At 43.0% G+C, this 21,578-nt stretch overlaps 1 protein-coding gene across 1 annotated transcript in view; it reads right to left on the bottom strand.

The window, feature by feature from the left end:
- Positions 1–9,730: 9,730 nt before the first annotated feature.
- The window catches only part of wnt5b (wingless-type MMTV integration site family, member 5b), a 46,016-nt gene continuing 34,168 nt past the window's right edge, over positions 9,731–21,578 (bottom strand). The window contains exons 6-7 of the mRNA XM_079552513.1: positions 12,098–12,256; positions 9,731–10,067 (exon numbers count right to left, since the gene is read on the bottom strand). Coding sequence (XP_079408639.1) covers positions 9,768–10,067; positions 12,098–12,256 — 459 coding nt within the window. The 3' untranslated portion in view covers positions 9,731–9,767. The remainder of the gene's footprint in view (positions 10,068–12,097; positions 12,257–21,578) is intronic.

Genomic DNA, 21,578 nt, shown 5'->3' with positions numbered 1-21,578 from the left:
GTTTCCATTGAAAATAGTAGCAACATCTCGCAATGGTGTTGAGATTAGAGGCCATGTTTCCTGCTAGAGTAATTCATATTCTTAAAAGTAAAACATATTGATTCTTTTTTTTTTTTAATTGCAAGTGATAATAAAGATATTAAAGATCCTATATCATTCAAAATCCACTTTTTGGAGCTTTTGTCCATGTTGTTCTGCAATAACACCCCCAGAGTGTTTTTGTGGCTTCATTCACACAGTTCTTAGTAATCCTCCTGAATCCTCCTGAATCCTGCTCTCTGAGGCTTCGCCCTCTGCTGGTGAACCTCTGAACTGTGACTCTCTCATGTTTTATACGTCATAGTGTCAAACAGGAAGATGTAATGTAAGGCCGTACAGCCTGATTTTAATTTATAAAACAGCATTTTCATTATTTCTGTCGTAAGAAAGAAATAAAGAAACAATTAACGTGTGTGTTAGCATGTATGTGTTAGCGTGTGTGTGTTAGCATGTGTGTTAGCATGTGTGTGTTAGCGTGTGTGTGTTAGCGTGTGTGTTAGCATGTGTGTGTTAGCGTGTGTGTTAGCATGTATGTGTTAGCGTGTGTGTGTTAGCATGTGTGTTAGCATGTGTGTGTTAGCGTGTGTGTGTTAGCGTGTGTGTTAGCATGTGTGTGTTAGCGTGTGTGTTAGCATGTATGTGTTAGCGTGTGTGTGTTAGCATGTGTGTTAGCATGTGTGTGTTAGCGTGTGTGTGTTAGCGTGTGTGTTAGCATGTGTGTGTTAGCGTGTGTGTGTTAGCGTGTGTGTTAGCATGTGTGTGTTAGCATGTGTGTGTTAGCGTGTGTGTTAGCATGTATGTGTTAGCGTGTGTGTGTTAGCATGTGTGTTAGCATGTGTGTGTTAGCGTGTGTGTTAGCATGTATGTGTTAGCGTGTGTGTTAGCATGTGTGTTAGCATGTGTGTGTTAGCATGTGTGTTAGCATGTGTGTTAGCATGTATGTGTTAGCGTGTGTATTAGCATGTGTGTTAGCATGTGTGTGTTAGCATGTGTGTTAGCATGTGTGTTAGCATGTGTGTTAGCGTGTGTGTTAGCATGTGTGTTAGCATGTGTGTGTTAGCATGTGTGTTAGCATGTGTGTTAGCATGTATGTGTTAGCGTGTGTGTGTTAGCGTGTGTGTTAGCATGTGTGTTAGCATGTATGTGTTAGCGTGTGTGTTAGCATGTGTGTTAGCATGTGTGTGTTAGCATGTGTGTTAGCATGTGTGTTAGCATGTGTGTTAGCATGTGTGTGTTAGCGTGTGTGTGTTAGCGTGTGTGTTAGCATGTTGATGTTAGCGTTTGTGTTAGCATGTGTGTGTTAGCATGTGTGTTAGCATGTGTGTTAGCATGTGTGTTAGCATGTGTGTTAGCATGTATGTGTTAGCATGTGTGTTAGCATGTGTGTTAGCATGTGTGTTAGCATGTGTGTTAGCATGTGTGTTAGCATGTGTGTTAGCGTGTGTGTTAGCATGTGTGTGTTAGCATGTGTGTTAGCATGTGTGTGTTAGCATGTGTGTTAGCATGTGTGTGTTAGCATGTGTGTTAGCATGTGTGTTAGCATGTATGTGTTAGCGTGTATATGTTAGCGTGTGTATGTTAGCATGTGTGTTAGCATGTGTGTGTTAGCGTGTGTGTGTTAGCGTGTGTGTTAGCATGTGTGTGTTAGCGCGTGTGTTAGCATGTGTGTGTTAGCGTGTGTGTTAGCATGTGTGTGTTAGCATGTGTGTGTTAGCATGTGTGTGTTAGTATGTGTGTTAGCATGTGTGTTAGCATGTATGTGTTAGCGTGTATATGTTAGCGTGTGTATGTTAGCATGTGTGTTAGCATGTGTGTGTTAGCGTGTGTGTGTTAGCGTGTGTGTTAGCATGTGTGTGTTAGCATGTGTGTTAGCATGTGTGTGTTAGCATGTGTGTTAGCATGTGTGTTAGCATGTGTGTTAGCATGTATGTGTTAGCATGTGTGTGTTAGTGTGTGTGTGTTAGCGTGTCTGTGTTAGCATGTGTGTGTTAGCGTGTGTGTGTTAGCATGTGTGTTAGCATGTGTGTTAGCATGTATGTGTTAGCATGTGTGTGTTAGCGTGTGTGTGTTAGCGTGTCTGTGTTAGCATGTGTGTGTTAGCGTGTGTGTGTTAGCATGTGTGTTAGCATGTGTGTTAGCATGTGTGCTAAAAAAACATGCTAATTTTTCTTGTAACAATTTGAATTGAATGAATTTCTTCAGTTTTAGACAAAGAATATGTTTTCTTATTTGAAAAAATGAAAAAAATGCTGACCCCATTGGCAGAATGTGTTCCTTAAAACAAAACAAAATGTCTCATTTAAGATTTTTTTCCTTGTTTTTAGTCGGGCACTTTTTGCAGTGCATGATCTCAGAATATCAAATGTGGAGACTAGTATTTCATATTAATGCCTATAGTTTACTTTGGGAAGGCTAAAAGAGCAGGATACAGATTACACTTTAAAACTTCCACATGAGTGTAAAGAAATGTCCTAATCTGAAATCCCCAAATGATAAATGAATCTATAAATAAACGAAAAATCCTGAACGGGCTGATGACACATAAGTGCCAACGGTTGTGGCCACACCTCACGAGGACCACACCTCACGAGGACCACGAGGATACGCCTCACGAGGACCACACCCATTTAACAGTCACACAACAGGCTCCGCCCAGTGACTGGCACTTGGGTCATTCAAAGTTTGATGGGATTAAAGGGGCTTTGTGAGATATTGTTTTACATTAAAGCAGCTGTTTACCTTAAAGGAACAGGCCACCGTTTGTCCACACTGAGATCTGTTCTTACCTGAGCTTAGACAAGTTGATGCGTACCTGTCTAGTCTTTACGTATGCGCTCAGTCACGCAAAACGACCAAAGATGTTGTTAACATCTGGCCTCTCCCAATGTATTCCTATAGTTCCAAACGGGGGTAAAGTTAACGAGGCTCTTCCACCGGCACAAAGATCAGACAGGTACATGAGAACATACAGAATGGAAAAACAGTGACTTGTTCCTTTAATAAACCCTGTTCTCGTCCCTCTGGGGGTAAAACAAGTGTTAATGGGAGGATCGGGGGGTCTTTCATCGCCCCCTGGTGTCCAGTGCAGGTTTCAGTTAGTTTTTAGTCAGTGGTTCCCAAACTGGGTCAGGGACCGAGGTGAGAGAATGTGACCTTTTATTTTAAAAAGTACAGGGAAAAGAGACTAGCGTCGTCCTAACCCCCCAGTGTGACGGGGGCTGTCAGGACCCGGAGGTACAAGGATGACATCATCACTTAACAAACGTACATATAAAGTTCTTATTTTTATTAGTTTACTTTATTTATTATTATTACTATTATTTTTATTTATTAAAAAAAAAACAAATTATTACTATTTTATTTTGTTTTTTAGTCTCAGAACCGAGTTTTCTCTCTCTTAATTAAAAAAAAAAGTTATATTTTTTATTTTTTTTGCTGACTTTTTTACCTTTTTTGTCGTCACATTTAACACTGATTTTTGTTACGTTTTCAGCCAATCTTTTGTTGTGTTTTTTGCCACTTTTTAATTGCGTTTTAAACTTTATTTATTTATTTTGTCTCTTTAGTCATATTTTTGTCGCTCTTTTGTTGTATTTCGTTACTTTTATGTTGGTCTTTTGTGGCATTTTTGTCACTTATTCATCGCATTTTTTTTTATTTTTTTTTATTATTTTTATTATTTGGCGCTTTTTTTGTCAAATTTTTGTCATTTTTTCATTTATTTTTTTATTTACTTATGTATTTCATTTTATTGCAGTTGTGTTTTTTTCTTTGTGTTCTGTTAAAATGTTGTAATGTACCACATGTGGACTTTTGCTCAGGGCGCCTGAAGGGCAGCACCGGCTCTACGAGGGCCAGACTGATAAAAACACATTCAGATCTTCTACACCTCGGACTCTGCCAGACTTTTCCTGGAAAAACGCTTTTACAGAAGGACATCCCTGACTGAGGATGTGGCCAAACATGTGGAATCCGATCTGATCATTTAAAAATAAGCCGTAACCCGACCCAGAGGAGAGTGCGAGGACTTCCCACGTGCTCACTCTGGCCGGGATACAGGGACGAGGGTTTGGGTTTCCTCTGAGAGCGCGACCTGTAGCTCAGCAGGACTAAACGAGAACTTAACGTAAAGCCTGAACCAGCAACCATGAAAACAAACAGGAGTAAACCAGAGCTAAGGGAGCATTTCTAAAGAGCAAAACGAAGTATTTGACCACATTAGTTATAGCAGTGACTGAAAGATCTGGGAACATGGACTAAATAAGGACTGGGCCAAAATGGATGGGACTAAAGCAGAACTAAAATGCTGGTAATGTCTCTGTAATGGCTGGACCACATGAAACAAACATCTCTAAGCTTATATGAACTAAGGCGTCCCAAAGTGGAGACAGTGCTCAAAAAGATGTGACTTTCAGCCATGAGATGAACGTGTCAGTTTGTGAATCCAATCACCACAGAGCACCTGAGGCCAATCACTTATAACACCAGACTAACCATATACATGTCTGTGTCCATAGAGTCATGTAAAATCACTTATATTTGAGCAGCATCAGCTTCGTGGTTGTATAAGCTACGCAGCGGCGGAGTGATCTGCTAGAAAATAGTCCCTCAGAATGCGCTCATTCATGTGATGCAGGTCAGTTATATTCCAAACACAGACATGTATATGGTGAGTCTGGTGTTATCAGTGATTTGCCTCAGGTGCTCTGTGGAGCGGGTCACACTGTTTTTAATGCAGGCTAGCTGATACCATAGACATGCACTAGCCTTGCATTAGCCTAGCGCCACGAAACTCTTCAAACATAAGAACTGCATGAATTATATCTCCAGAAATCAGCAACACTCTGGACCACACCCTATGTCAAACATCCTGAAACATCCCTTTAAGAAGTATATGAACACACTTGCAAAGTAAAAAACATTTCCTCTGTTCCCTTGTAGTCGCTGCTTTGGACCCTGAGACCCTGAGACCCTGAGACCCTGGGCTGAATAAGGACAGAGTGTGAACCAGGGTCACAGTTGGAGAACCCCCCGACCGACTGTAAGACGAGCTGTGAGGGACAGATAAGACTCTGGGTTCACTGACTGTCCCGGTGCAGCCGATAAGAGGCTCAACGCCGGCTGTTACTGAAGGAGTGAAGTGTTCATGACCGAGGCCACAAACGCTAACGAACTCAGTCTGTTTGAATGCAAGAAAGCACGACGAGCTGTGGAGGAAAACAGTTTATCCACGGCACTGTCGCGTGTGGAATCAGCAGGGATCAGATTAGAAAAGACAACGATAAAACTGATACTGGAGATACTGGAGATACTGGAGACACCGGGGACATCACCTGGAGTCACTGTGCAGTTACTGAGCCAAGGGAGCAAAGGTCACAGTAATGAGAGTCACAATCAGGCTCCAGGATAAACAGATTGTGACTTATCGGCGACTAAAATTGTTTAAAAATTAAAAGAGTGATCTAGGTGTATTTTTGAAGAGGGAAAAATGTGATTACAACAAGGTTAAATGTGCCTCCTTTAGGTAACAGATCATTTCAGCACTCAAAGAGCCTCCACTACAAATCATTTAAAACCACTTAATCCCCGAGTGTATTTTCTCCAGTTCAGCTTTACCCAAATCTAAACGCTTCTTGACTGCAGAGCTTAATATGTGTAACACCTCATTCAAGTGAGTGGAGTAGTAAGTAAGTGCTTTTTACTGAACAATCTGCTGTGAATAAACATCCATATGGGCCTGATTTAGACTTTACTTTATTTGTATGTCATAAATAAGTTCATATTTCACCAAAATGGCTACAAAGAGTGAAAACTGTGTTTCCAGGAGATTCTATTTTCTGTTTTGTAGAGTCAAGTTTGCTGAAATGGAAGAGACATGAGGTCAAATTAGCGAGTTCATCAGCAGCAGATGGTGCTCAGGTGCGGAGGATTACAGGGGATTATCACGGCCCACTTTCACTGCTCACATAGAGGCCGGGACGTGACCAGGACGAGACCGGGACATGACCGACCGGGACGGGACCGGCCGGGACTTCACTTTACATGAGAACCGCAGCATTAACCTCTTAACCCCCGCCTTAACCCAGCACAGTTTCTCCAGGTCAGGCTTTACCCAAATCTAAAAGCTTCTTGACGCCTATAGGCCAGTGAGTGCCTTATTTGAAAGCTGAGACCATGATGTCATGTTTAAGAGCTTTTGATATTCTTTTTTATTGTCATTTTTGCCACTTTTTTTTGTCACTTTTTTGTCACTTTTTTGTCAATTTTTTGTCACTTTTTTGTTAATTTTTTGTCACTTTTTTGTTAATTTTTTGTCACTTTTTTGTCACTTTTTTGTTAATTTTTTGTCACTTTTTTGATAATTTTTTTGTAATTTTTTTTGTTAATTTTTTGTCATTTTTTTGTCAATTTTTTGTCATTTTTTTGTCAATTTTTTGTCACTTTTTTGTTAATTTTTTGTCACTTTTTTGTTAATTTTTGGTCATTTGTTGTTCTTTTGTCACAGCTTTGACAGCTTGTTTAAGCTTTTAGATTTGGGTAAAGCCAAAGGGCAATAATGTGCTGTGTTCAGGTGGGGGTTAAGAGGTTTCCACGGCAACAGGACGGGAAACGCGTTTGGAATAACAAAGAATAAGAGTTTTACATCAACATTACCATAAAGTTTATATTTGTTAAAACCTCCGCTTTAACCGAGCACATTTTCCTAAGTTCGGCTTTACCCAAATCTAAAAGCTTCTCGTCTGGAGCTCACAGCCTGTTGCTGGGTTTCAGGTGACGTCACAGCGTTCTAAAGGCCTGTAATATTATACAGAGGTTAAAAAAACGGAAGGCTTCCATCTGTCGCCCCCTGCTGGCGAAGGTGAGGACTGAACTCTATGGAGAAAGTGTCCAATGTTTACTGTCATTTTTATGCCACAAATGCAGAAAGGAATCGGCCCATATTTAATTTATTAAGATTTGCAAACATTTAATCAAACAGAGGAAAGAACCGGGCAAAACGGGAAACTTTGAGCTTTTTACTTTTCCTCATATTTATTCTTTGAAATCAACATTTTTATACAAATGTAGATTTAGTGCCAGTTTGAATCCAGTTTAATGATTAGTGACATTTGAGGTCTTTTTAAAACTGTAATTGTTAAGAAGAACCCGATTCCCAGCTGGTTCCCTTCACCTTGAGTACAGAATGGTACAGCAGCTTTCTACCTTCATCAGGCCCAAAGCGCTTTACAGGAAGGAACCATTCACCCATTCACTCATTCATACACGCAGACACTGGAGGTAAGGAGGGGGAAGTGTCTTGCCCAAGGACACAATGACAGTGTGTATCTTCAGGAGCTGAGATTCGAATTCCAAACCTTCCGATCCTCGATTCGGCAGAAACAACAGGAAGCAAAGACCAGCTGTCAGTTCAGAATAATACGAGGCCTTTAATGATTTACAAGCCCGTCCCAAACGACAGGAGATACAGTTATGTTTCCATTTCAAAGGCGTCGCACAGTCAGTCTGGCCAGTCCATAAATTACACCTGACTGTCGCGCTTTATTTATTATTTATTATACATTTATCTCAACACTTTGTACACACACACACACACAAACACAAAAAGAAAGGCGATGTAGTGAGGCCGTGTAGGAAACATCTCGCAGCTGTCTTCATGAACACTCTTTCGTTGTGTCCATGGCGGTCACGAAACTATGGTTTAAAATTGTTACAGTCAATGAACAAATGTGTCTGATTAGGGCGGCACATGTCGGCAAGTTCTCATTATCCCAGGATTAGGTGACGGAATATCGCAGGAAATCACAACGTGTGTCCCTGAGGTCGTCGGTCTGATAGACATTTGCACAGCCTATAACAAAACAAAGTATAGCTTAAAAAAATGTGCAGAAGTTGAGTTTTTGTCCTGATTTTCCTCGTTTTGGTGCCGATTTCTGTTTAAATTTAATGGGACGTACTATGTTGGTTTGTAAAGCATCATTATTGCAATATTCAGGACCTGTTATCGAATATCGCAGTTTCTTTTCGATAGGTTCATCATTGTAAACGGCCTATGATTTAAAAGGGAGTTGGTGCAGCTGAGAATTATACTTTGGTAACTACGGTAACCCCCCTCCTGGAGCCGCCATCTTAACGCGGTGGAGGGTCAGAAGCTCCTTATGAGAGACCGACAGGCCCGGTGAGAACCATGAGGCCGTCCTTCTGTGGACCCACCACCTGCAGGAGGATGGAACTGCGGCAACCATCAAAATGCTGGTTGGTTTATAGTTAATACTATCTCTGTAATGGTTGGAGCGATCCACATGAAACAAAAACTGTCACAAAGTCCAACGTCGCCTCCATCAGCACATATGAACTAAGGTCATGTGACGGCCTCGTAACCGTGTCCAAAGGTGGAGGCGATGTACAAAACGATGTGCTTGGAGTTGGGCAGATGGATGACTCCAGTCACTTCCAAGAACATTTGGACTGGAGGGTTTTTCTAAGGCCGATGCCGATCTGCTCAGCCTCTGGTCTATAATCCTGTAAAAACACCTGGCCGCTCCAGCAGTGGCCGATATTGTTTCACTACTTTAGGTGATCCAATCAGAGTTTCTGTCCCAGCTTTGATTAGTTGGCATTAGTGTTAGCATTAGCGTTAGCATATTGTTGTTAATGCTACATTTTCCCCCGTGATCAAAAGTACAATAGTGGAGGTTCAAACTGACTCAGTGATGGAATTCTCCAGGTTCTGCACTTCAAAATGACACACAGCAGGTCCATATTGCTGGGTTTCAGTGACATCACAGCATTCTTAAGGCCTATAATATTATACAGAGAGATCATGGACCCAGTGACTGATATTAATGATCATTTTTGTAATCCATACATTTTCTTTTTAGATACGACTTGTGTAAGTTAATAGGAAAAACTGGCTCCTCCCCCACTGGTTCCTGTGACATCATCACACTCTAGAACCTGCAGCCCATTAACAAACTGGAAGCTAAACAATTTTCACTGCGATGTTTCTCACGTCCCCTGAGACCTGGGGAGTTGTGGGAGGACGAGCCCTGACTTTGCTCTTTCCAATGCAAAACACGGGAAGTCTATATCATTTTCGGTCCCTGAAATATCGTCTTTGTCGGCGCTAGATCGGCCGATTGCCAATATTGTAAAATCCCCAAATATCGGCCTCTGATTTGGACGCTTTCTTTCCAAAACTGTGTCTCTCCCATTGGGTTGTATCAGCTCCAGCTCCCACTGAAACTATCACCAGACGTTCTCGAAAGTTGCCCTATTTCCTGGGACCCGTTTTGTAGCCGCCTCCTCCTCTTTGTGCCCATGTAGCCTCTCTCTCCACTGGCCTCAGAGACGTTATGAAGAAATGTCAGTGCATTCTGGATGCCGTCTTGAACATGAATCTGTGCTCGTATTGTTCTGAACAAACCAATGCACTGTCGATTCATCTTCTCGTACGTCCATCCTGTGACCACGTCCAAGTCTTTTCAACGGCCTTGATTCTAACAATAGATTTATTTACTAATTAGGACATTTGTGAAGAAATGTATACGATATGTGAAGACTGAGAGGCTTGAACGGCCTTCTGGATCGTACGCCAACACTGAGACGTTGTGGGCAAGTCTCTCATGACGACGTCGCATCCGCAGCGTCTTTGATCGCCGTCGTTTTTGCAGAAGGAGAAGTTGTCCTTAAATATCCTCCCCGCCCCCGGAACTGCCTCCCGCTCGTCTTCATTTGCAAACGTACTGGTCCACGAGCGACGTGCAGCGCTTGCACTTGACGTAGCAGCACCAGTGGAACTTGCAGTGGCAGCGTTCGTGCTTGTACGTCTTGAACTGGTCGTAGCCCCGCCCACAGCACATGAGCTCGCAGCCGTCCATCCCCTCGGAGGTCTTGTTGCACAGCCGCCCCGTGGTGCCCAGGGAGCCCGTGGTCTCGTTCCGGAGGCAGTAGTCCGGGCTGGGGTCGATGTAGACCAGGTCCTCGGGCGTCGGGGTGTTGAAGCGCTTGTCCAGCAGCTCCAGTTTGCCCTAAGAGAGAACGGACAGGGGTGAGTTTCAACGGAAGGAACGCTTTTGTCCCGGGACGGTTCTCTTGTTGGACGGACGCAATGCAGTGATGAAGCAAATACCATAAGCCCAGCCCAAATATCCGTACCAAAAAGAAGTATACTTTAAGTACACAGGCTTGTAAAGTGCAATACAAGTGTATGCCGTTGTTATTGATGAAGCTACAGTCACGTTCAGGCTTTGAGCAAATCACAGCTTATTATTATTCATTCTTTGGGAAAATGGTCTCTCACCCCTGCTTTAAAGTAACCTTCTGGTATACTCTTAGTTTAATAGCAGTATACTTCAAAGTGTACTTTAAGTAGTCTTCTAAGTTTACTTTTAGTCTACTTCTAGTACACATTTAGTATACTTTATCTTTGAAAGTACACTTTACAATATACTTCAAGTAACCTTCTGGTATACTCTTAGTTTACTATATACTTTTAGTCTCATTTTTAGTTTATACAAATACACTTTGAAGTACAGCCAAGTACAAGTATAGTCTAAATGTAAGTAAACTTTAGTTTAAAGCTACGCTGCGTAACATTATGGACTGTACTGTTGCCTTCAATACAAAACATGCTCCTATTGACCCGCTCAACACAGAACATGCTATCACTGCAGTGGGTGAGCAAAGAATAAGAACCAAACCCATCTAAAGCTCTAGTTCTGCTGACTCTGGGTGACGTCTCCATGGAGACGAGCTGGAGGCGTCGGTCATGTCTTCGGACAGATGAGCCGCTCACAGCAAAAGCACACGTGTGTTTGTGCATTTCTGAGGTATATTTCAATGATGAAAATATCTGTCATAAAATAAATGCTTGTATTTCAATTTTATTTACTGAGTAAAATTCTACGCAGTGTGGCTTTAAGTATATATATATTATTATTAGTATACTTAAACTTTACTTGGTGAAGTATACTTCTGATAAGTACCATACAAGTAAACTGGAAGTACACACAAGGTACACACAGGCTACATTTGTCATATTGAACCGAGCGCTGCCTGACGTCAGGGCTGGACGGACGATCGGGGTTTTCCTGATGGGCCGACGCACTTTTGGGCCGGTGAGTCCACACGACTGATCAGGCCCATGTTGCATCGGCCACAGTAGAAACTCCTGCACTGACTCTGACGCCGCCTCATCCCTCCCTTTGTCAGGCTGAGTTCTGGTTCACAGATAATCTCGTATATAATGATGGGACACATGTCATGGATGTAAAATGACTCATGCCGCTCACATCATGTTTGTGCTATAAGTGAAAGAGTTTATTATAACGCCCTCCAGGACTCGCACCTTAACGACCAGCAGCACTAACTACACAAATGATCAAACTGCTTTGGAACTTTACCTCTATGTATGTCACTTCCTGTCAGTAGCTTAAAATTCAATAAAAAATTACTTTTATTCCAGAAATGTCTTCATTACATTGTTGCATCACTAAAATAAATGATCATTTTGACTTACAGCAGATCCACCTAAATAAGTCATGTTCCAAATATTCAAAAGCATTAAAACCTGTCATTTGCATTTTATTTACACTGAAAGGCTAAATACGCAGTAATGTGAACTCCCCCCCCCCCCATAAAAAGCTTCGTAATGCGCCTTTAAAGTGATAGTCTGTAAGGTTAACTGTGCGTATAATGGAGCGTCTGGTTCTGCAATTTGACATAACGTGATATTGAATAAAGAGTCATTTCCTTTGCTGATTTCAGACACTAATCAGAATCCCCTGAGCCGTCACTTTGACCAATGAGACGAGCTTTCCCATAAACCAGCCTGTCAGGCCCAATCAGGAGGGGAGGGGGCGGAGCTTGATTGTTCACTTTTAAAAGTTTGTTCCCATTTTCCTCATTTTGCAAACCAGGAGGAGAGGGAGGAACTTTGGTTGTTTTCTGTCAAGTGTCACTCTCTCCTCTCCTCCAATCTTACAGACTATCCCTTTAATTGTGTCAGATCCCTTTAATTGTGTCAGATGCTTAAAGGCGGCGTGTCTGCGGCGAATACCTTCCGGCCGATGCGCATGGCGGCCGCGCTGTCGTACTTCTCCTTCAGGAACTCCCCCACTCGCCTGAAGTCGGCGAGCTGCAGCCAGCAGGTCTTCAGGCTGCACGAGCCCGACACGCCGTGGCACTTACACGCCACGTTCGCCAGGTTATAAACCGCCTGCACAAAAACACACAGCAGGTTAGTACAACTCGGACACCGCTGTTTATTCTCAAAAACACAACTGCAGAAAGTCATCCTGAAATAAGTACTTTTGCTTTGATTTGAGTCGAATTTCAAGAAATCTGACCATGGGCGAGATGTTTACACTTAAGGGGAGACACTGCAGGCAAACTTTCAGGTTTTGGGCCAAATCTGTCTCTGAACATATAAGCTTTTACCCGGAAACAGAAAACATGCCTAATCTTCACAATAACATGTTTAAATATTGCGCTGGTTCAATGTTCCCCCATAGACTTATATGGGAGAACACAATTTCAAGGGCCTTTTTCTCCAAACACATGTTTCTGTCATTGTGGCGACACTATGTCCACGTCAGTCGGACCTAAAGACTTCACATTTTCCAGCCTTGGACTGAACAATATTTGGAATGTCCAAAAATAAGGCGAAAATGACATTTTTACACATTTTTCCACTAAAAACAGCTTATTTTAAAACTAAACAAGAAATCCTAAATCCGCTCTGAGAAAGTCTTGGCAACTCATTCATCAATAAAATGAAACCATAAGTTTGAATGTAGCTCTGTCCATTATTCAGATTTCGTCGCCGAAAAGACGGGAAATTTGGGGCATTTTTAGGCATAAAACACCTTGTTCTTAAATGAAAAGATAAAATGACATAAAAATTGCCATGTATTTTCTTCTCACATTTATGCCAGTGATCGACAGCAACAGCTTCAAATTGAAATCTGTGAATATACATGTTTCCCCTGTTCACCTGCAGGGTCTCGCCTTAAGATAGGATTAAATAAATCTATGGAAGTGCAGGTTGTCTCATGATCAGAAGGTCGGGTGTTCAAATCCCGCCTACTGAAGGTACACACAGTCCTTGTGTCCTTGGGCAACACACTTCACTCACTTTGCCTCCACTGTCTGCGTACGCTTGTGTATGAATGAGAGTGTGAATGGGTGAGTGGTTTCTTGTCAAAGCCTAATGTAGCTGGAAAAGCGCTGTATAAGTTGAGACCATTTACCAAAACCTTCTCAATGACAAATTTACTTGAACAGTGTTTAGTTTGAGGCAGTGCAGTGTGTTTATCTAAAGAGTGTTTAGTTTGAGGCAGTGTGTTTATCTAAACAGTGTTTAGTGTTTAGGGAAATGTGTCAGGGACAGTGAACATGTGACTTTTTTCTCATTTACATGTTCAATATCTGATACCTTGGAATAATATGTTTAGTCAATAAAGACTTGTAACACGGGAAGCTGCATTTCTGTGGAACTGGCGCCATCTGGTGGTAAACACATTTGAGTACATGAGCGTCTACATAAGGCCTGGGTTTGTAATATTTCCTTGGTTGACCCAGACATGTTACAATTATATACTTTTGTATCTGTGGAATAGTTATAAACAACCAAAGATAATAATGAAAGTCTAGATCCTCCATTTTTAAATCAAGCTTATTGCCAACACATAGGATTTTTAGCGTGTCTGTGGCTAAATCTTTTTGTTTTGTTTTAATAGAAAGCGTTTCGATGCACGACAGAGGCTAATCTGCTTTGTGTAAAATACCTGTAACTGTCTCTCACATTAAGTCTTACTTCGTCCATATCTTTCGCTCCTACGCCCTCTAGTGGTAAAGTAGACGGAATGATTATTTGAATATTTTGGTTCCTTAACTGATCCACACTCAGCCAGGCCAAGCTACAGCAGCAGCTGCTTTTCAGCAAATTAAAAACAGATAAGAAAGAAACCAAAGCAACAACAAGGAGAAAAATATTGGAGGTTTGTTTAGTTTGTTTATTTTAGTTACTACATCGTCGAATTTGTATTTAAGGTTTATTTTATTTCTTAGAAGACAAGTAAGAGCTCATGGACATTTAACCCCGTGGAGGTCAGATCACGAGGTGTGTCTTAAGTTTATTTTATTTATTTGTTTGTATTTCTTATTTGTGCCCAGTTCTCACGGGTTTCCAAGGTTGTCAAGCCAATAAACCTGTGTTAGCCTCGTGCTAAATCCTTGACGGTGCAACAATACTGACCAGAGCATGTGTGTTTTATGAGAAAGAAAGTTCATTATACTTGAAAATGTGGCAAAAGGCTTCTTGGTTTCTTAAAGGGATGTTTCAGGATGTTTGACATATGGCCTCATTTCCTAGTTATCCTGAGTGTTGCTGATTTCTGGAGATATTTTTTCTTATCTCTTATATTTGAAGAGTTTCGTGGCGCTAGGCTAGTGCAAGGCTAGTGCATGTCTATGGTATCAGCTAGCCTGCATTAAAAACAGTGTGACCCGCTCCACAGAGCACCTGAGGCAAATCACTGATAACACCAGACGAACCATATAAATGTGTCGATGATCGCATTTTGAGGGACTATTTTCTAGCAGATCACTCCGCCGCTGCGTAGCTTATACAACCACGAAGCTGATGCTGCTCAAATATAAAGTATTTTAAATGACTCTATGGACACAGACATGTATATGGTTAGTCTGGTGTTATCAGTGACTTGCCTCAGGTGCTCTGTGGAGCGGGTCACACTGTTTTTAATGCAGGCTAGCTGATACCATAGACATGCACTAGCCTAGCATTAGCCTAGCACCACGAAACTCTTCAAACATAAGAACTGCTTGAATTACAAAAAAAATATCTCCAGAAATCAGCAACACTCTGGATAACGAGGAAATAATGTCAAAACTCCTGAAACATCCCTTTAAAGTTTTAGATAAATCTTCAATGTCATTTTGTCGTTTTAATGTGTGTGTTTTTTCCACCTGAATTGCTGCTTTCTTTCTTTTAAACCCCGGACATTCATTCTTCTTTTTCTTTCCAAAGGAGCAGGAGGAGCCTGGACTGTTGTGAGTTCGCCGTGTGTCTCTTTGCTCGGTGCTTTACAACCCGAGTGACGTGCCCCATGTGAAAGGCTCTTCCCGAGTATGAGCCTTCATAAGAGATGTAAAGATACTGCATATTCACTTAAACACCGGTCGAGTCTCCAGCCGTGAAGACTCGCTCACAAACAGCCTTTTCTATCCCAGCACTAACAGTAGATGTCGGTAAACTCCCTTCAGTCGTGGTCATTGGTCATTTGTCATCTGAACTCTCTCTCCTCGCGTTGCCTGATCCCAATTACCTTCTCACCTCTGTTAACCTTTGGCCCCGGGGCAGCCGTGACCCCCCCCTTCCTTCTCCTTACCCAGCAGGCTTAGCACTCGGCACCCGCCAACCCTGCAGCTGACCCACTGACCCATCCACACACACATGCACACACTCACCCATTAACAAGACATGCAGGTAAAGTAACCATATTACTGTCAGGAGAATAATGGGGCAGAAAAGACAAAAAAGACAAGGAAATATATATTGTAAAAACGTTTGTCATGTTTTGTCTGACCTCGTCTTTGGCTGATCTTTATATCACCAGAAGCCGCCACATTAATTGGGCATGAACTTATTCCAGATGTCCTTCCTGCCACCCACGTCCATGAGGCTGACTGAAGAGGACGACTGCCCAGATATCGGCCGATCTAGCACCGATAAAAGCCGATATCTCCGGGACCGAAAGTGATAGAGACTTCACGTTTTAGTCAGGGCTTTAAAAGGGGGGGGTATTAGCTTTCCATCCTGTTATTCTGTCACTCCCTCATTAAAAACATGGCTGAAGTGTTGCCTTGGCACATTCACGTATTTCTGAGTAATCTGTAAAAACTCTGATGGCGGCCATTTTAGGGATAGGTTTGCCTGAGTCCTCCTAGGAACGCCCCCACCTCCTGGAGACGCCTCCGAGCTTTGGTCACCAGCCGAGTAACCAACCACTGCTCCTCAGCAGAACCCCCTCCCCACTGATGCCACAGACAGCGTGTGGAGGGGGCGTGTCTAAAGGCTCAGAGGTTCTTAAAGAGACAGAGGCCTATTTCAAGACATTCACTACAGCCATTTTGAGAGAGACATTTTATACAAGGCAGTTATTCTAATTTACTGCATTTACAGACCAACAGAAGGTTTGTCATCATTGTAGTGAGATATAGACTGGTGCTAAGGGACTGACAAAAGCAGAACACCCCCTCTTTAAAGCAGAACACCCCCTCTTTAAAGCAGAACACCCCCTCTTTAAAGCAGAACACCCCCTCTTTAACCTCTTAACTCCCGCCTGAACCGAGAGGATCTTTTTCCTTACGTCCTTCCCATCATTTTTTTGTTGGGTATTGAACTCATTTTTGTAACTTTCTTGTTATTTTTTTTCGTCACATTTTTGTCATTTTTGTCAATTTTTTATCAAATTTTTGCCATTTTTGTGTAATTTTTTTGGAATTTCTTTTGTCAAATTTTTGTATTTTTTTGTTAAATTTTTATCACATTTCTGTCACATTTTTGTCAATTTTTCGTCACTTTTTTGTCACATTTCCATCATTGTTTTCGTCTCATTTTATACAAGGCAGTTATTCTAATTTACTGCATTTACAGACCAGCAGAAGGTTTGTCATCATTGTAGTGAGATATAGACTGGTGCTATGGGGCTGACAAAAGCAGAACACCCCCTCTTTAAAGCAGAACACCCCCTCTTTAAAGCAGAACACCCCCTCTTTAAAGCAGAACACCCCCTCTTTAAAGCAGAACACGCCCTCTTTAAAGAATGTTTTTGTAGTTTCTCACACGTCTGCGAACCCGGAAGTAGAGCTGTGACGTCACCACTTAGGACGGGTTGTGAAGATTGCATGCGGCTGACTCAATAAATCTGGTTCTGGTTGCCTGTTCAACAGTGTGTGCTTGTAACTATGGGCAGAACTCATGTTGATTGATCTCGTTGTTTGATTCATGAACATTTGCCGTGTTCATGTGGTCACACTCGCTCACCTTGGGTCAAAACCACTGGGATACTCGGGTCGAGCTGTTGAAAAAGTAACTGCACAGGTCGACCATAACAACAGTTGACAAACGCGATGGTCCAGCCCCAAAGCCTCCCGTCATTGTGCACCCAGGAATGTACCTCGTTGTTCCGCCACGACAGGCGCTGCCTCATTTCGTGTGTATGAGGCGGACGCGCCGGAGCCTTACAAACCCGGGCGACTGTGACCGACACCACCCCCCCCGCCCCGTCTAAGTGTGCGCCCCATACTCTACAAACGCACAAAAACAAGCCACAGTGCCAACAACATGGGCCTAATGAAGCTCAGCGCGGGCCCCCCATACAGGAAAAGTAAAAAGGCACCTTCCAACAAAAGCCCAGCAGTTTGCCCCCACACCCGCCCAAGCAGGACGAACCCTGCCCGGGACAGGCCTAGCGTGTCCCCGGAGCAGAAATGGAAGCAATGGGATGAAGTCAGAAAGCTGCAATACAAGACAAAAAGAAAAGCCTGGGGGTGGAGGGGGGGGGACCGGCTGTCTCCTGTCTCCTCGCTCTTCCGAGTCACTGAGCGCTCGACAATGAGAGCTATGGATCAAAAAAGGGCAGTCAAAACAAGCGAGGATGCTGCGGACGCGCTCGCACAAGGAGCAGAGTCGCCCTGGAGTCCAGGACGGGAATCGCCTCAACATAAATATGAATAAACTGGGAATGTAAACACCTGAGGGTCGCTTCAATCAACCGCAGCGTAAGAATCTGATACAATAGTTATGAAGTGAAGTCTAGCACAGGACAAGTGACAACTCAAACATCTCCAATTGTTTTAAGACCAATACAGAGAGGGACTTTTGGAAATGTACTCATGTGTGTATCTGTCTTGATACATTCACAGAGTCTGTACCAGGGTTGCCAGATGTGCGGTGAACACTGGAGCAGCAACTTTACAACTCTTTGAAGGAGAAACAGAATAAGTTTCATTGATGCCACAGTATACAGTTCTGCTGGAAATGTAAGCGTCTGGAATGTGATATTTGATGCTTATGGCAGGTTTGGTCCAAATATGATCGTTTGGGGGATCTGGTGCACACAGTACCACAGTATTATACAGTCCTAAGAGAGTGCAGATTGTTCTAGATTGTGGCCAGACCTTTGCTCTGCCCTCCCATCCCTTCAGACCTGGGAAGCTCAGCAGGAAGGGCCTGGCAGGGCTTGGATGGGAGACTGAAGTCTGGGGCGAATGTAGTGAGTGAGTGGGTGGTGGTCGGATGGCGCAGACTGGTTGCCTCGCTTCCGTCAGTCTACCCCAGGGCAGCTGTGGCTACAATAGTAGCTTACCACCACCGAGTATGGAGTGAACGAATAGTGCAATGTAAAGTGTCTATGAGTGTCCAGAAAAGCGCTATATAAAACCAACGCATCATTATTATAATTCAAGTCTGTTCGGTTTAATGCAGCTCTGTGTCCGACTCAAGCCACGCCCACTCCTTATAGTATTAGTCACATGATCTGAGGGATGAAACAGAAAGATGAAACAGAAAGAGTAATAAGCAGATTCTAGGTTCAGGAAAGTGGATTATGTTTTGTGTTTCGACGTGACGACGTGGAGCCTCACACGTCTTGTCTGGGTCGGGTGTGACATGAGTAACTGTAGGAGTTTCCCTTATTCACAGTCCCGCTGGGAGCCTCTCCAGATCACGACCTTTGACCTTTCCCCACACGACCCCCGAACCCACAGACGGACTCACTAAACAGACACACGCGCACACGAGCCTCGTGAACCCAACAATAGACAAACAGTCCCGGAACAGTCCCGGAACAGTCCCGGAACAGTCCCATAAACAGTCCCGGAACAGTCCCATAAACAGTCCCGGAACAGTCCCGGAACAGTCCCGGAACAGTCCCGGAACAGTCCAGGAACAGTCCCGGAACAGTCCTAGAAATGTACAGTTCAGTGCCTCAGACACCAGAGTTTGAACGTTTGCTCAAAGCGGTTTTTCAGTTTGTATTTCCTGGCCTGGTTTATTGAGCTTTGACAACAAAAACAAGGCGAAGTTTAAATGTTTACTTTTTTCTCACAAATAACTAGCTTACTCAAAATCTAAAGATAAAATCTTTACTGAAAGTCAATCAAATATGCTCTAACCCAGGAGTCTCCAACCTTTTTAACCCTGCGAGCTACGCTTAAAAAGGGTTGAGCTTCGAATAAACATGTGTATCTGCGACATAGTGAGTTCACCATAGTAATTACAGCTAATGACTTCAGTTTCCTCTTTATACTTAGCTACATAAAAGGAGAACTTACTCAAAAGGTTGAGATCTAAAACATGACTTTAAGTCTTAGCAACAGCTCCTGAGCCACTTGTTGAACCAGCTCTAAGTCACATGACCTCCTGTAGCCTCATCCAGCTGCTCTTAGGGACAGATAGCATGTTAGCTTGTGCTCACAAAATAGGTTTAGTTTAATGATTTTAAATCTAGACATGATAAAAGGTCGCGTTCATGTGACATCAGAACATTGTACGGATCCAAGGGGGCGTGGCTTAGCCGAGCTTCTGGCGGACTATACACACATTTATCACACACCAATAGAGTCAAGCCAACATCGGGTCCACATGTCTGAGTAGGCTCTCGTTCGTACAGGAGTTGTTGAAGTGTAGAACGTTTCGCTTCTCATCCAAAAGGCTTCATCAGCGACACTAACTTAAAGCTCAGCCCACAGACTATATATAGACCAATGGGAGGAGTTTAGCTTGGCTAAGTCCCTCCCCTTCTTTAGCACGACTCTTACCTGTGGGTGAACACCTTTGTAGTTTTATGCTGCATATCCTGCTTCAGGGGCCTTCAGCTTCAGGGGCCTTCAGCTTCAGGGGCCTTCAGCTTCAGAGGCCTTCTGCTTCAAGCATTTAGGGATCAATCTATTCTGTCAGCATCTAAGATTGAACCTGAGGTGGTTTCTCACGTCTGCTAGTTTTCTAGTTTCCTGGTTTTCTAGTTTTCTGGTTTTCTGGTTTTCTAGTTTTCTGGTTTCCTGGTTTTCTGGTTTTCTAGTTTTCTGGTTTCCTGGTTTTCTGGTTTTCTGGTTTTCTGTGTGACGAAGGCGTCTGGAGAACTACAAAGGTGTTCGCACACAGGTGAGAGTCGTTGCTAACGTTAACGTGAACATTTTTACCTATTTTGCCTCTTAAAATCTCCAGTAGTTTATTATTGCTGCAAATCCCATGATGCTTTGCGATCAGACATCTCTGTCCTGTACTCTTTATGTCTTACTTTTTGGCTAATATCTCTGTTGTTGCTGGAAGAATCTACATGAAACAAAAACTGTCTTGAAGTTCATCGTCTTCTCTGTCAGCGCGTATAAACTAAGGCTTCCAAAAGAAGTGACAATATTCCAAAATATGAGCCTGACGTGTCCATTAGAAAGGACTTTCTGCTATAAAAACACGGCAATTTTCTTATTGGTGATCTCTTGCGAAAACTTCTTTCTACCATAGAGTTGTTTTGTTTCCAGCCCTGAGTTTGCACCACAGGCGCAGATTAACCGTCAGACGAGGCCATTGTTGCTCAAACCCAAGGAATCCGAGCAGAGAAACCTGATCAGCTCATCCATCTGCAGATCGCTCTCTCTCTTAATCTCCATCAGTCGATCTATCCGTCACTGTTTCAGCTCCAGTTTCCACGTGCCACTTCTGAACCTCTTTGTACAATCTAACATGGCTCCTTTTGTTTCAGGGGGGGGGGGGCAGCAGAGGAATGTGACGTGACCCGCTGACCCGAAGAGGCTGCCAGGGCGTCACGAGGCACCATTTGGACCCTCCCCAATAAATAACACACACGCAGCCAGGGCGCGGTAACAAGGGACCACCAGCAGGCAGCGGGGCCGCCCTGACCGGGGAGGAACCAGGAACCAGGAACCAGGAACCAGGACGAGTCGCATCTGGATTGGCCACTGTCAGCGAAGAAAAGCCTGTCACTGTTTATAGAGAACAGTGCAGTATCTGATCCATTGTGTGGGTTCAACTGCATTTTATTTATTTTGCAGTGTTAAAATATCTAACCAGGCAAACAACTTTCTATCATTCTCAGGGACATGAGATGAAATATGCCAAAATGAAGGCCTTAAAAACTCTGGTCTGAAACTGATTCAGCTGCAGTTCTGACTGAACTTTTACACAATCTTTTGCTCAAAAGTATCCGTGGGGTCCAATATATCATCATCATCATCAACCTTTATTGCAGACTCGAGGTCCAGTTAAAACGAAAACGAAAAACAAAGATAAACACACAACAACATTTAGATACTCTGTGCATAACTTAAAATCATAACAACGCCGGCCAAGAAGTGACTTCCTGTTTCGATCCAGCCAAAATAAAAGCACAGCTCGTCTCATTGATTCGTTCAGCAGCAACATCACAACAATATAATAAAATACACACATTTGAAGTGTTTTGTCTGTTTATAGTTAGGCTGAAAGAAAGTTGAAC

The sequence above is a fragment of the Gobius niger genome (genome assembly GCF_951799975.1).
Source record: "Gobius niger genome assembly, chromosome: 2".
Lineage (NCBI taxonomy): Eukaryota > Metazoa > Chordata > Actinopteri > Gobiiformes > Gobiidae > Gobius > Gobius niger.
Note: the sequence above shows the minus strand (reverse complement) of the source record. Positions and strands in the feature narration are given on the sequence as shown.